Raw genomic sequence first — 14,543 nt, forward strand, 5'->3', positions numbered from 1 at the left:
TACTAATGAAATAAAAATTAAAACAAAATTTATTTCTGTGTACTTTTAGAATGCATCAACTAGGAAATGAACATTCATAAATGAATTTATTTATTCTTTGAGCTGTTGTCTGATTAACACATCAAAAAAAGGATCATGAATCTCAGGAACATTAGAAAATGGCATCCTTTCTTTGCTCAGTGTTACAAAAAGACCTGTCTAAAATAAAGGATAATGATTTCATATAAAGGATGAGCTTTCGTGGTTTTAGGGTTTTTTTGGGGTGTTTTTTGGGTGTTTTTTTGATTATGACTAATGTGGCTGGAAGTCTATTCCTAAACTTTGTAATTTCTTTCTAGGTAAGCTTGGCAAGTTCCTTCCTTCTCTGCAAAACCTGTTTAATGTTATTTAGCCCATCTGAAAAGAAATTTGTAATTTAAGGTTTAACTAGTGTGTTGCAAGAGGATGCATTAAATATAAAAGTCTTAATATAGTTCACGATACGCAATTTAACTTCATGTTGAACTGACCTCCTTCAGCTGAGCAGATGACCACAATAGGGCTGAAGGGACCATCTCCTTTGTTGTTGTAAACACCAACTTTCACCTCAAAAGGAGTCAGAGGTGGCACACTTTCATCTCTGTAGATGAATTTTGAGGCATCTGAAGATGTCACCATTTTTTCCTTCCAACCACGCGTCCCATTGGGTCTGAAGGCTACAATATATCCAAATCCTTCTCCACTCTGAAACTCTTCTGACACTGGCTGAAAAATTAATTAATTATGATTAGAAATAGTTTTACTAATTTAAAAAATATCACAGTTCCATGATAGCATTTTACTTAACACACCTGTCCTCATAAGGACAATTGCTTCCAAAGAGGTACCTTCTAAGAGAGTTTCCTCACCTAATCACCATAGCCAAGTCATTGTCCTTGGACTGAATGGGGTCTCATGCTCAGAAAAGTGTTTTCTTTTATGTATCCAACTTTTTATTGGGATATTTTGACCAGTTGTTTGTGGGTGGAATAGCCCTATCAGTGGCCTTGTTAAAAATATAGACCAATATATTGTGATACCTACTGTGGTGAGACTTTTGGGTTTTAGGTGCCAGACTGTCGAAATTCTGTTCCAAGTCGGGTGTTAGGTCTTAGAGATTCAATTCCAGGGTTTAACTTAATACTTAGGATACATTGTAATAAATCTAAGTTGTTCTAAGTCTGAAAAAGTTGTTGGTTTTTTTTGGATTTTTTTTGGTTTTTTTTTTTTTTTTTTTGGTGGAAAATAACACATTTTCTTTTCTCTCTTTCTCTCCTCAGAGGACCTGTGAAATTAGCCACTTAAATTGGGACACATCTGACATAAGCAGCCTGTTAGAAAAGGGATTTTTCTGCTTTAGAGTCTGAACACTGCAAAACCTAAAACTTACATGTCCTACTCAATGAATGGAACTTTTCATGCTTATTAGTACATTAGCAGTAGCTTACATTTATTATGAAGTCAGTGGGCTAGTTTAGGAACTAGGTTATATTTAACAGTTGTCTGCATATTAAACCTATGTGAAATGTCCAAAAAATGGGTATCTAAACTCTCTCTCTTGAAATGCCCATCCTAGAGATGCAGCTAATGGACAAATGAATCAGAGCTGGGGCACAGGTGACACTGAATCCTCTCCCCTCCATGTTTTAAGTGAATATTTCATCACCTGGCACTTCACTTGCAGACAAAATTTTCTACCCATCCTTCTGAAGCTGTGCACTGCATATCCCAGAAAAAAAAATAATCATGATTCCATGGGCAGAGGATGAAAATCTAAGACAGACTTTGTAACTTAGTCTGAACCATGGGTCTCTGATTTTTTTGAGAACAAAACTCTGGTCCTTGATAGAATGGGATTTATAAGACTCTGCAGTAGTCCCCCAACCCAGTCACCTCGCAGGTGCTATAAAGACACTTAATATGAATACTGCATATTAATATCCCTTCTTAGGGACTGGGATTAGGTCCATTCACATCAGAAGCAGTTCTAGCCACCAGGTATTTTTGTTCAGGATTCAGCAAATTCTCTCCTAATAAGAGAGATGTTGATATTTACCCTTACAGAATATGAAGCAAAATGAAATCACCTCTGTCTCAGCTCTCCTTGGTAGCTGATGTCAAAAAAGGCAGAAGCGCCAACAGAAGACAGTCTCTTTAGATGTCCTAAAATTTGCCAATTTAAACAATTAGAATTTGGTGTGTCTCTTACCATCTGAATCAGTCCTCAAATTGGCTAAGCTTAAAATTTTTTCATTATAAACCCATATCTTTATTTGATGGAATTTTCCTTGAGTATGTATACATATATATATATGTATATATGAATTTTTATGAATCTGAAACTTTTAGGGATGAATCTAGAAGTTTTGAAAACTCCTTAAGAAAAGTCTCTATTCTACTATTTTTCATAATTAGCAGAGAAAGCAACTCTCCCACTGGCATGACCATATATCTGTGTTGCATCTTACATTCCAAATATGTTCACAAGATTCTCTTTACTTTATTTTTATTCAGCAATTAAAAAAATAATTGTTTCAGAGCTGATACCATAATGTCTTCTACTCAAAACTCATGAAAATCCACAGTACTTTGAAATTTTAGAACATATTTAAGAGTAGTATTTTGTGTTCATGTGTTGCCAAGATTTGTTGTAAGGAAACCTCAGTAGAGTACTCCTTACTTTGGCCTCAAAGAAGTTAACATGAAACAAAACCTTTAAACAGAAAAATCCCTTACCTCCCATGCTATTACTAATTCATGTCGCCTTCCACTTCTGCCACTCACGTTAGCTGGAGGTGTCTTTGGCACTGTGTACAAAAAGGAAAAACAAAACAAAACAAAACAAACCAGAATATCCAAGTTATTGAAGTTTTCCCCATTGCAATAAATTGCTGCAGAAGACATGAGACTGTTAAATCAGAACAGGAATAAAAATATAGCACTCTGTGGTAAAGAAAATTTGCTCAAGCCTCATTTGAGAGAATTGCACACACTAGCTAGAAAAATCAAACAAAACATAAGCAGAGAATGGAAATAATTTTGCAATAAAAAAAATGTTTAAGCACTAGGTCTTTTGCAGATTGGTAAAAATTTCAATGTACAGATCACTTAAGAGATAAAACAGGAATTACCTTGTTAATGTTTGTCATTTTTTAACAAGAAACTTGAAATGCCAAGAAATCTGACATATTTCAGATTTCAGGTAAAATCTTACAACATAATTATTAATGTCTCTATTATTTTTCAGGTAGTTATTGATTTAGAATGTTTTAATTATTGTAAATCTATTTTTGCTCTACTGGGGAGCCAACTTTCAGAAATTTTAAAGCAGCCAACTGCAAATATCCGTCATGATTTCTTGCAAAATGCTGGAAACAGTACTACCCACAGTTCTTGAAAAATTGAGCTCATTGTTGCAGTTTTAAAGAACAAGAGCAGTGAATGAAATTCTTTAAAGTAAATTATAACTATCATCACCATTTTTATTTGAATTATCACATTTTGCAAAAACAGAAATATCGGTTATTCCATTGGAATTGTATAATTTCTTTTACCTTGTTTAGTGCCTCTAATGAAACTCCTACAATGGCCCAAGTCTTGAGTTTATTTACTGTGAGGAGGCAATGCCTGCATTCTCTATTTGATTAAATTTGTCATAAGATACAAACTTTTTATTTTCTTCTTTACAGCAGTACATAGGTCACTGGTAGAGATCTACTGTGAGCCTTTAAGTGTTTAGGCCTTATTGCATGTTTAACTTATTTAGTGAGTAGCACTCGGCCTTTGAACTATACAAAATAAGATGCATTTAAATAAATGTACACAGTCCTCTCTGTTTCCTGTGCCATTGAAAGCTTGAGTTCAATGAAAATGCAATTTTTATTAGCTCCTGTCTGTCCACCTAAGACTTCAGAATTCATTTGGATAGTCACTTGTTGAACCCTCAACTCCCCGATAAAGACCAGAAGCCTGATTCTGCTTTTCCTCATAAAAGATGTAACCCAACAAGGTCTAGGGACTGATTCTGATTCATATTTCTGGAATTGAAGCAGGTGTTATTTTATCTTTGGCTCTTAGCAGACTTATAGGGGAGATTTCTATTGTGTTTCCCTCCAATAAACCTATGTTCATCTGGCAAATATGGTGCCTTTGACTTCCTTCCTTCCTTCCTTCCTTCCTTCCTTCCTTCCTTCCTTCCTTCCTTCCTTCCTTCCTTCCTTCCTTCCTTCCTTCCTTCCTTCCTTCCTTCCTTCCTTCCTTCCTTCCTTCCTTCCTTCCTTCCTTCCTTCCTTCCTTCCTTCCTTCCTTCCTTCCTTCCTTCCTTCCTTCCTTCCTTCCTTCCTTCCTTCCTTCCTTCCTTCCTTCCTTCCTTCCTTCCTTCCTTCCTTCCTTCCTTCCTTCCTTCCTTCCTTCCTTCCTTCCTTCCTTCCTTCCTTCCTTCCTTCCTTCCTTCCTTCCTTCCTTCCTCCCTCCCTCCCTCCCTCCCTCCCTCCCTCCCATTAAAAAATGAGTAGAAAGAATACAATCAATGTGCAACAGTGTGACAAATGGTCTAGCATGAAAAGATGCAGATGAAGCCTCATCTGACAGTTAATTAACATCCTAAAATGATGATGCCATCTCTAATGAAGCATATTTAAACCTTGTTTGGCGCCCATTTTTCTCTTGCCTCTCTAAGGTATTTTTGGGTAAATTATAGAGACAAATGAAGTTTTTATGTAGGTGCCTGCCACATTAGAAATGAGAGAGTATGCTGTAGTCCTTTGAAGCATCCAACATGATGAACTTATTTAACCTGCAGCACCCTCTTTCTGGAGTTTTCTTGTTAATAATGTTGCAGACTGTGGCCCTATTTAAATGAATAAACGTTAAAAGAATAAAACTGTCAAAACGATGAATTTCTTTTGCACGACACTAAAATGTACACTCACACAGTGAAACTCTTTCAAATGAATAACCATTAAAAGAATAAATGTGTCAAAAGAATAAATTTCCTCTGCACTGCAGCAAAGTAGAGCATGCATAGTTAGAGTGAGACAGTTTGAAATGAGTAACTATTAAGTGAAGAAAACTATTAAAAGGAAACATTTTTTGCCAGACACCAAGCCTGTACATCAGCCTTGCTTTCAGCACCATCCCCTTTATATCAATGTTATATCTGAATTTACTCACTCACGGCCTGAGTTTGTTGCTATGCAATTAATGACTTCCCAATCTTTATGCTGTTAATTCTCAGCAGTGGAGATGCACTTGCACCAAATACACAAATATGATGCCTACACTTGGCTCCTGGAAAAAAGATACATGCACCTGGAGAACGAGGACATCAGGACCTTTTTTGTTTAAGGTTTATCAAAGCTCAGAAGTTTGGTATTTTTCTTCTGAATAAATACACCCCCTACTTAGTGCAAACAAATAAAAATCTTGAAATGAATGTGCCAGGAGTTTGATTCGAATGCAAATAGCAGGATTTTTTTCTTACTGTTTTCCATTTGCAAGAAATTACTGTGATATGCTGGAAATGAAAGTCAAATTAAAATCTATTAAAACTTATCTCCTCTAAACCAAACAAAAAAGCCATTAACATTTTTTCTAGGAGCAGACATGGAGAATGTAGCTCTCAGCAGTCCTACAAAACATTTGACAAGATACTTAAGATATCAATGAAGAAAAGGTGATATGGAAAGATAAAGCTTATACAGGAAGCCATGACAATTGTTTAATAATTCATGTGTATCTTATCATTACAAGCTAAATATGGATGAAAACCAGAGTTTTAATTTCAAACAAAAATGTGCACAGAATTGCTATTGCTGAGGGTTTTATGCATAGGAAAAGTGGTTATAAAGTGCTGAAAAATGCTGCAGTGTCATGTATATATTTTTAACCTATATTTAAATGTAAAACATTTAAATGGGGAAGCTTTTGAAATGGTGGGTAATACCATAGCTATGAAACCACAAACATATGGGGTAGATACTCACTTTCTTTCACTTTCACTGTGTCCAAAATTTTGAAAATTGCTCTGTGCTTTATGTTGATTTAATTAGATTTTAAAAATTCCTTTTTCTTCAGTCTGCAAGGCTGATGGATTATCTGTGGTGGTTTTTTAGTTTAGGTTTTTTGTTTATTTTTGAATGAAATTGGTGGACTGCAAAGATGAGCTGATTCAAAGATTCTTGGTAATCAGTTTTGGGAAAAATATTATAACTCACTAAATATTTCATTTTCACATTATAAAAAATGAAGCATAGCAATTTGACCTTAAAAATATAATTTGTATTTTGATTCAGTTTTTAAAAATAAAAAAATAAAACTCGAAAGACAGATGAGAGTATTTTGGCTTGAATTGACAGAGATTTTTAATTTTAATCCAAAATTATTATTTTAGTTCTAATTTGCTAAAGAAAAGTAAATAAGCAACCAATAAATAAGAAAATATCACACTGAACCTGGAAAAGTTGAAAGTACTTGTAGGGCAGTTTATGCTCTTTTTAACATTCCAGTCAGTCTTGCAAATAAAATTTAAAAATGTTATTTTATAAAGAATTAATACTTTAACAGTATTTCTGTTCTTTGTTTTTGTTTGTTTACCTTTTTTCCCCCCAAGGAAATGTCTAGTGGCTTATTTCAATGTGTTTTGTCTATTATGAAGAGAAAAATACAGAATCTTAATTTTGTAGTCTCTCTTAATTTTTTGAGAAGAACAAAATTATTTAGCAGCCAAAATTATAATTTATTGTAACTGAGTATAATTGATTGTAACATTGCAGTAGAAACCTGTACCGAGATTTGATCCTTACCCTTTGATAGGGAATATATCACCTAAAGGGAAGACAAAGAGAAGTAATAGTCTTATTAAACTCCTGTTTTTAGACTAAGAGATGCTGAGCTGAGCAGCCCAAATTTATAGTTTTCTCATAACCAAATGAGTCCAGAGTTCTCAAATCCCAATTCAATACTTAGTTCACAAGGTCTTTCTCACTCTACTTGAATCCTGTATTTCTTAATTTATTTGTAATTCAAATTACTTGGTATTATTTACTTTTTATATAAGTTCTGAAATTTTTGTCAAATAAAGAAAAATTAAGAAAAATGTTTATATTGCTACATGTTTTTTTTGGAGATTAATGAATTTGGCTTTAGTCCTTAAGAAATGACTTGTACCTTTTCTCAAGGTACAGTTGCTGTTACTTATTTATTTTAAAGCTTTTTATAACCTAAGATACAGATGCAGCTTGAAAAACTATGTTTTTTAGTTGTAGAAAAGATACAGGCGAGGGAAAGAGGGCTTGTCACCAGCTTGGCAGAACTGTTTAAAATGAGACCAAAGATATAACACATTCAGTTTTTTCTTCCCAGTTGCCTTCCATTCTCCCTCTATATGCATGTATGTACCTGTGTGTGTATCTCTGTATGTCTCCTGCAGTACACATCTGGGAAACAGGAGGATGTGTTAAGTGAAAATGCTTTCTTTCTGTGGAAGACCAGTCCTCCAGCTGTCACCCTCCCAGAATAACAAGGCACAACCCATCTGTTCAGGAATGAAATGTACAACATGCCAGCATCTCAGAAGTGGACAGCACACATATTCAACTACTGGAAAATAAGGATGGCCCTACTGGTCTCAGAATCTGAAATGTTCTCATTTCCTCTGTTTTATTAATATTTGTAATTATGAGCTCAAATTTGGTTCTATTCACTGACAAGAGGGTCGTGTGTGACTGCAAGACTCTGCCTGAATAGTCTCCAAATCACCACCTACAGAGCTGAAATCCTGCCTGAATGCTGTGGCATAGGTGTATACTATGGAACAAATGCAGGTCATTTCTGCTCCATTTTCTGTCACACACACATTTGGATTTCCTGTCAGTATTAGCTTGAGCCTGCAATCCAAAGCCTAAGTAGCCTCCAGTCAGTGATTACAGCCTACTTTCTCCTTTTGTTTTTCTTCATGGAAAAAGCAGATTTTTTACAAAGGCTTTAGTAGACCATGCCTTCATCTGCAAATGTCCCAGATGCAGCAGGTTATCAATCTTTAATTTTTTTATAGTATAAAAATAGTTTTGATAATGGGAAAAGCTGGAACTTCTTTTATACAAATCACAAATAAAACAGTACCCCCAACAACAAAAAAACCCTGAAGATAAAGCTGGTCTAAAATGGTCAACTTTTTTCCTGGGACAGAGACACTTCTTGTTATGCCGTGAAGGAATTCTAGCTGAGAATAAGGACAACTTAATGCAGTATAGGGATTTATTAAAAATATAACCAGTGTACAGTCTGCTACTAAAAGAGTGCATTACATTGTTTCCTCCTAAAATCAAGTTTGCATGCATGATTAACAGGTTAAACTTAGATTCCACTCAATTTCTCTCACTCCATGTTTCCTCATGAATAGATAATGTAACTGATGCTTTGCCCCCAGGCTTCAAATGCCCCAACTGTCTTAGTGGAATGCCAGACATGTTTAAATTCATGTTATTGGCTCTTTGCAACTTGTGGACCTGTAAAATATGTATCAACGCTAGAACTGACAAAAATGCAGCAGCTGGCTATAAGTTAGATGTGCCAGAAAATTGTGGTATTTTCTGTTCCAATGGAAGTAGCAATGAAAAGCAATCATGTTAACTAAATATGAGCTAAGTAACAAGATTAGAGTTTAATTAAAAAAATTAAAGCAAGTAAAAACCTGTTTATTATTCTGTGGGTTTCATTATACCATCTGAATTATTACTTTTATAGGTATTTTTAGATAATGAAGTAATATATGGTGTTATTACTATCTTGGATAAGGAGTGACAAAATAAGTGAGGTGTGGGGATAAAAAGAGACTTTAGTCTTCAATCAAATTTTCTTGTGCCATTAAACTACAGATGCAGATTTCCATTTAAGTGTAAAATAATGGAACCAGAATCACACATTTGCTGCCTCTGTGGATTGTCTACATAGCTACTATTCAGCCTGAAGGGTCTCAACTCTTACTTGAACATGAGTCACATTCACTTTCTCAGCTGGGAGATGAATATTTCTGGATTTCCACTCAGTGCAGGGGCAACCTGCCCATTTGCACTTGTGGGCCACATCTACCATCAGTGCAAATAGCACTGATTATTCTGGTTGCTCTGCCTGGGTCATGAGTAGAGAGGTTCATGCCATGTTCTTTCTGAAATATGACCTATCACATTAATGTCCTTTAAGAATTGAGAACTATGATATTAGAACTGGGCATCATGCTAATAGACAGTTTCCCTTGAAGCTTTCAGATAAAAATAATTCATAATAAAGAGATTGTGAAAAATAATGGCTCAATGGGTTCACTAAGATAGGGAATTATGTGCTAATTTGAAAACCCATATGAAAACTATTGTAAGACAATGAAAACTATTACTGGTTTCTTTTCTCTTCGGCATCTAAAAACTATACCAGGGGTGATAATTCCCAAAATCATTGAAAGGTATCAGAAAAGGTATCAGAATACAGAGGCAACAGACTCTGAATTTCAGGAATATCTGAAGTTAAGGAAAAGCTGGCTGCCTGAATGAAGCTGATCATGAGGGCTCTGACCTTTCAAGAGTGCCATACATATTATGTGCGTTGTGCCATTTTTCAAAGAACCATATGTGTAACAGTTTGGGCTTTTTTTTATTTATTTGGTTCTTTATTTAAAGCAGAATCCATTGTTTTATTGTTCCAATTTAACAACCTTGTGCAGATTCTAGCTTTTTTCTTGAGTTAGACTCTGTTCTTTCTGATGTCAAAAACAGTGGAATGTTACCCAGAAATGAATACCAAGCACCAGGTAAAAATTCATCACACATTGCATGCTTCTTCTTTCCCATAATTTTGTTTTTGCTGATCAATATTATGATTTATCATTCATTTTTACAGAGGTAAAGTTGCAAAGAATATTGAAAATGAATATGCATTAAGTTTCACTTGAGTTATAAGAATATGTTTTAGCAAATAGAGGCTTAGTTTGTTAAAAATTGGGCAAGAAGGAGAAGGACCCTAAAAACACACCAGCTGGATGAAATTTAACATTTTCAAACTTGTTTGTCAGAAAAACTTAAGCCTACAATTTAATTGCACCTGGTCAATTGAGATACTGAACCATCCTTTTGAAAACAGCGAAAATATTCCTCAGTCTGAAAGAGCATAATACCAGGGGTGCAGCCTATTTCAGGACAAACTTTTTCTGGAATGTTTTTCTCCTCTCTGATATGTATAATCTGAACAAATGGAAAAGCTGTTCAAACACTGGGGTCCAGAAGAATTTGTATTGCCAATGAAATATAGTACAAAATTAAGGAAAGAATCATGGTGGTGAAAAAAGGGAGTTTTAAAAAAAATAAAAATTTGTGCTTTTTATTTCTATCATCTTTTTCTTAATGGAATGAATTTCTTAATGGAATGGAATTCAGAAGCATCTGAAGCTTCTGCTATCAAGTTGTTGAGCTTCACACTATGGGAGCTGAAAGAAGGTGAGGGAATTTGAAAGGAAGCATCTTTCAACACGCCTGAATGGGAATCAAATCACTTCAGTGCTGTTCCATGACTGCACAGTGAAATTTAATATCAACCGGCAACTACACTGTTATTTAAAGCAGGAAAACATAAATATGTCTTATTACAATTGCAGATAGGTTTGTTAGACTTCATCTGAAATAGGGTATCCAATTTTGGGTGCCACAATGTGGAAGATATTGATCAATTAGTATAAATTCAGGGGAGGCCACTGGGGTGGAGGGGGGCTGGAGCAGTGGCCTTGTGAGGAGGTGTTGGGGAAGCTGGCCTTGTTCAGTCTGGAGCAGAGATGGTCTTGGGGAACCTAACAGCAGCTCCCAGTGCCTGTGGAGAGGTCACTGAGAAGGCAGGCATGAGGTCTTCACAGTGGTGCAACAGGTTACTTAAAAATTATTCAACTGATGAAGAATCAAAACACAAAATAATCTGTTTAGGCATCTTAAATAACAAAAAAAAAAAAAGAATGGAGAATAATGTGAAAGTGTTCTGACATGTAGTTCCCATCTGAGGCTTTGTCCAAATCCTATCTCTACCTCTTTCTGCTTCTTAAAACATGCCTTTCTAAGTGCCTAGGTATTTTTCTCAGGTTCCCAGTCCTTCTTTATCTTCTTTGACTTGGGCAGAATGAAGGAAGATAAAGAAGATATTGTCAATGATTCCAAATCTTATGAGTCCATTGTACTTTCAAGAGATGCAAATAGGATATTTTGTTTTTCTGGTCTCCCAAAGTATAATCCTAATTAGAAATACAATGAAATTTATTAAAATGTAGTAACTGTTCACAGTAGAGTGTGCAAGACAAAGAAACACTTAGAATACAAGGTATTTTAAATTAAGAAGTCTTTTATGACTTTCCTATCTTGCTGAAAAAATTCCATGCTCTGTCAGTGAGAGAAGTTGTGAAAAATTTGGGGGAAGAGGCTGCTTAGTAGCCGTTGTTTGAAGAGACTGCAAAACAGCCTAATTTAAGAGCAGTGGTAGTTTATCAGAGGGAAGACAGCAATAGCTTATGTGTAAGATAAAAAGTAAAGTAGCTCAGATGGGGTAGAAGAGCAGGGAATAGTTTTATTTGAAATTTCTGCAAGTTAAGCACTATTCCTGTAATTGAAACAAACTGTCTCCCCACTACAAAGAATATCACCTGGTTACTGGACACACAGATGCGTACCAGTGAAAAGAGATTAGGTCTATTATTATATTTAAGTGGGTCTTGTTTCTGATAGTGCTGTAAAAAAAATCTTTTTATTCTTTCCTTACCTGCTTCATTGGTTCTGATCACTCGCGATGGTGCACTTGGGTCTCCAGTCCCAATTTTATTGGTTGCTACTACTCTGAACTCGTACTCCACCCAGGGGTTCAGTTCCACAGCCATAGCAGACTCCATGTCACCACTTATCAGATCTGGAACTGGAGACAATAAAGAAATTTTAAGTCACTCAGAAATCTGAAGCTGGTGTGCAGTATCTCAACAGAAAGCAGACTTTGTGGTACAACATGGCCATTAGAAATGATCGACATCAAGGATCTAATATGTCAGAAATCGCAGCTAGGTTTTTGGCACTGTAGTATTCCTGAAAAGACACAGATTGAAGGATTTAGGGGAGAGCTTTCTGCTTATTCACAGATGCATCGTGGCAGGTGTCTTTGTGCTGTCCTTTCAGAGCTGTTGCTAAGTAACACAAAAGGAATAAAAAAAAGAAAAAAAAAATCAGTGATTTTAATTTGTCATTGTTTTCTGAAGAGTATCTGTTCCTGTAGTTGCCAGTGATTATTACTGTTATGATCAGGAGTTTTGAATAGTCTACTTGTGCTGTTTGAAAATTTTTCTCACCTGTTTTTACGGTCTGCCAGCCAAGAGAAAATGGACTGCGTGCTTGCAGGTTGTAGAGGGAGATAGGGCTGTGATTGTCTGCCCCAGGACTCCAGGAGAGTGTTGCTGTTGTGTCTGTAATTTCCTCCACTATTACAACCCCTGGGGGACCAGGAGGACCTAGAAATAAAGTGGAATAATCAAACAGACTACACCATGATCGTGGATGTGCAGCATTAATATAGGAGATGCATTCTGTAGGGACCCAGTGGAGTTCAATATCCATGTAATACGAGAGCTAAGATACACAGTGCTACATCATGGAAATACCTCATTTCCACGATTTCTGATGGTAAACTGTGATTGTCGCTATTCTTTAGATGCTGCATGAATGAACATCCATTAACTTGTCAGAGTGACAGCTGAAGAACTAAAAATAGAAATGGATTAAAAAACACCCCCAAAACTCCATTATAATTGTTCTGAACCTAAAATTAGAGGAAAAAAAGAGGAACTTTAAGAAGCATCCAGGTTAGACTGAACAGTCACAGTCATCTCTTTGTGTGCGACTTGTCAGTGAGAAAGACAGATGGCAAGAAAAATGAAGCATGGGAGAATGTTCTTCATGAAGAACAATAATATCACTAATACCTGAATCAAGAATACAGCATTCATCCTTTTTCTCAAATTCACTCACTCAGGATAGCTGCATAAATTCCTGCTGGAAGTCCGTTAACTGTTTGCTTGAAACCTTCTAAAACTAAAATAAAAACCCAAACCCAAATATTTTAAAAGCTGAAAATTACTTAGGGGCCATTAAAACACCAAAAAATCACATGAGAACTCCTTAATTTGAAAAGTAAAGGATTATTGTTTTCCATTTAGCTTCTCTAAATGAGAATATGCTAATCACTCTTTGTATAGGCCATGTGACTGCTGCAAAAAGTGAGGTCTCTGGTAACATAAAAGACTTTGCAAAGAAAAATGTGGCTGTACCATTCCACTCCCATCCATAATTTTCTTATTTAATTCTTCTTGATTATTGATATGGCTGGTGTTTTGAAAACATTGTCCATTAACACTTGCTGAACTACATTAGAGGCAAGTTTGTCCTGATTCAGGATCCTCCTCCAGAGTTGTTTATAACCAGATGTTTTGGGGAAAATGTGTATCTCTGTCATGTGTAAATGCAAAACAAAGCTCTTTCTTGTGGTTTCTTATACTTAAAAGCTTATATTAGTCCTGGAGGACAGAACATGATACTTCCATAAAATATTCATATTATATTCATAGCTATAGTGATTTATGAAAAATATAATTTTATTTTTGCATCCAAGGCCCTTGTAATTGTTTTCCATCTTCTTGCTATGAAAGGCTGATGTTTTGCTTGTGCTTCTAAAAAGATGGAGGACTGTGAAATCAGAAATACACTAACAGATACCTTCTCCAAAAATGGAACTGCAGGAAGGGACCAAAACTTCATTAATAGAAAGCCATTGTTGGTTCACTTTTGAAGGAGCCAATGTTGTTTGAGCATATCATGAGCTGTAGTGGAGTAGGACATTTGGAAACCTCCATTCCTCTGAGCTCTGGTGAGTGCTGTAGTGGCACTTGCTGAAGTGTCAGAGCTCAGCACCTGCAGATCAAGGTGGCAAATGCAGGGATTTAGTGGCTCCCTTTGAAGAGAAAGTTGCAGCCAATATTTCAGCACTGCAGAGTTAATAATTTTTATATTTTAGTACTATTTCATGCAATCAAATATTTTCTGGCTGGGTTTCTTAGTGCGTGATTAGAAACAAATTCATCTGAACATCAAAGGCTAAAAACCCCATTAATTGAAGTATTTGTATATAATGTGATTTTTTGTCATTCGCAGCTGCAAACAGCTTTATGTTTCCTCTGATATGCCTTCAACTAAAACATGGCTACATGAACTGTTACAGCAGTAGGATCAGAATTTTGTAACAATTGGACTCAATATCTTCAGAGTGAAAGAAACATTGAATCCTATAAATGAGAGAGCAAATTGTGCTATTCACTTGCCTCTATTTACTTGGCAATGATCTACAAGCGAATAATTGACAATAAAATGCTAGAAATATATGGCATTTAGAAATAATAGCAACAAGAAAGAGAAAAAATGTTTGAAATTCAGGAGGTTCAATGAAGTAAATTTTAGCACTATGGA

The 14,543-nt window shown here is 35.6% G+C and overlaps 1 protein-coding gene across 6 annotated transcripts in view; it reads right to left on the reverse strand.

Moving 5' to 3' along the window:
- The window catches only part of CNTN5 (contactin 5), a 606,500-nt gene that overhangs the window by 24,153 nt on the left and 567,804 nt on the right, over positions 1–14,543 (reverse strand). For 5 of the 6 annotated variants that reach the window (XM_077173967.1, XM_077173966.1, XM_054654812.2 and 2 more), the window contains 4 exons: positions 12,377–12,535; positions 11,803–11,952; positions 2,755–2,825; positions 510–744 (listed from right to left, as the gene is read on the reverse strand). In XM_077173967.1, the coding sequence (XP_077030082.1) occupies positions 510–744; positions 2,755–2,825; positions 11,803–11,952; positions 12,377–12,535 (615 nt within the window). The remainder of the gene's footprint in view (positions 1–509; positions 745–2,754; positions 2,826–11,802; positions 11,953–12,376; positions 12,536–14,543) is intronic. The other variant, XM_077173968.1, reaches the window with a different exon arrangement.

This window comes from Agelaius phoeniceus, chromosome 2 (genome assembly GCF_051311805.1).
Source record: "Agelaius phoeniceus isolate bAgePho1 chromosome 2, bAgePho1.hap1, whole genome shotgun sequence".
Classification (NCBI taxonomy): Eukaryota; Metazoa; Chordata; class Aves; order Passeriformes; family Icteridae; genus Agelaius; species Agelaius phoeniceus.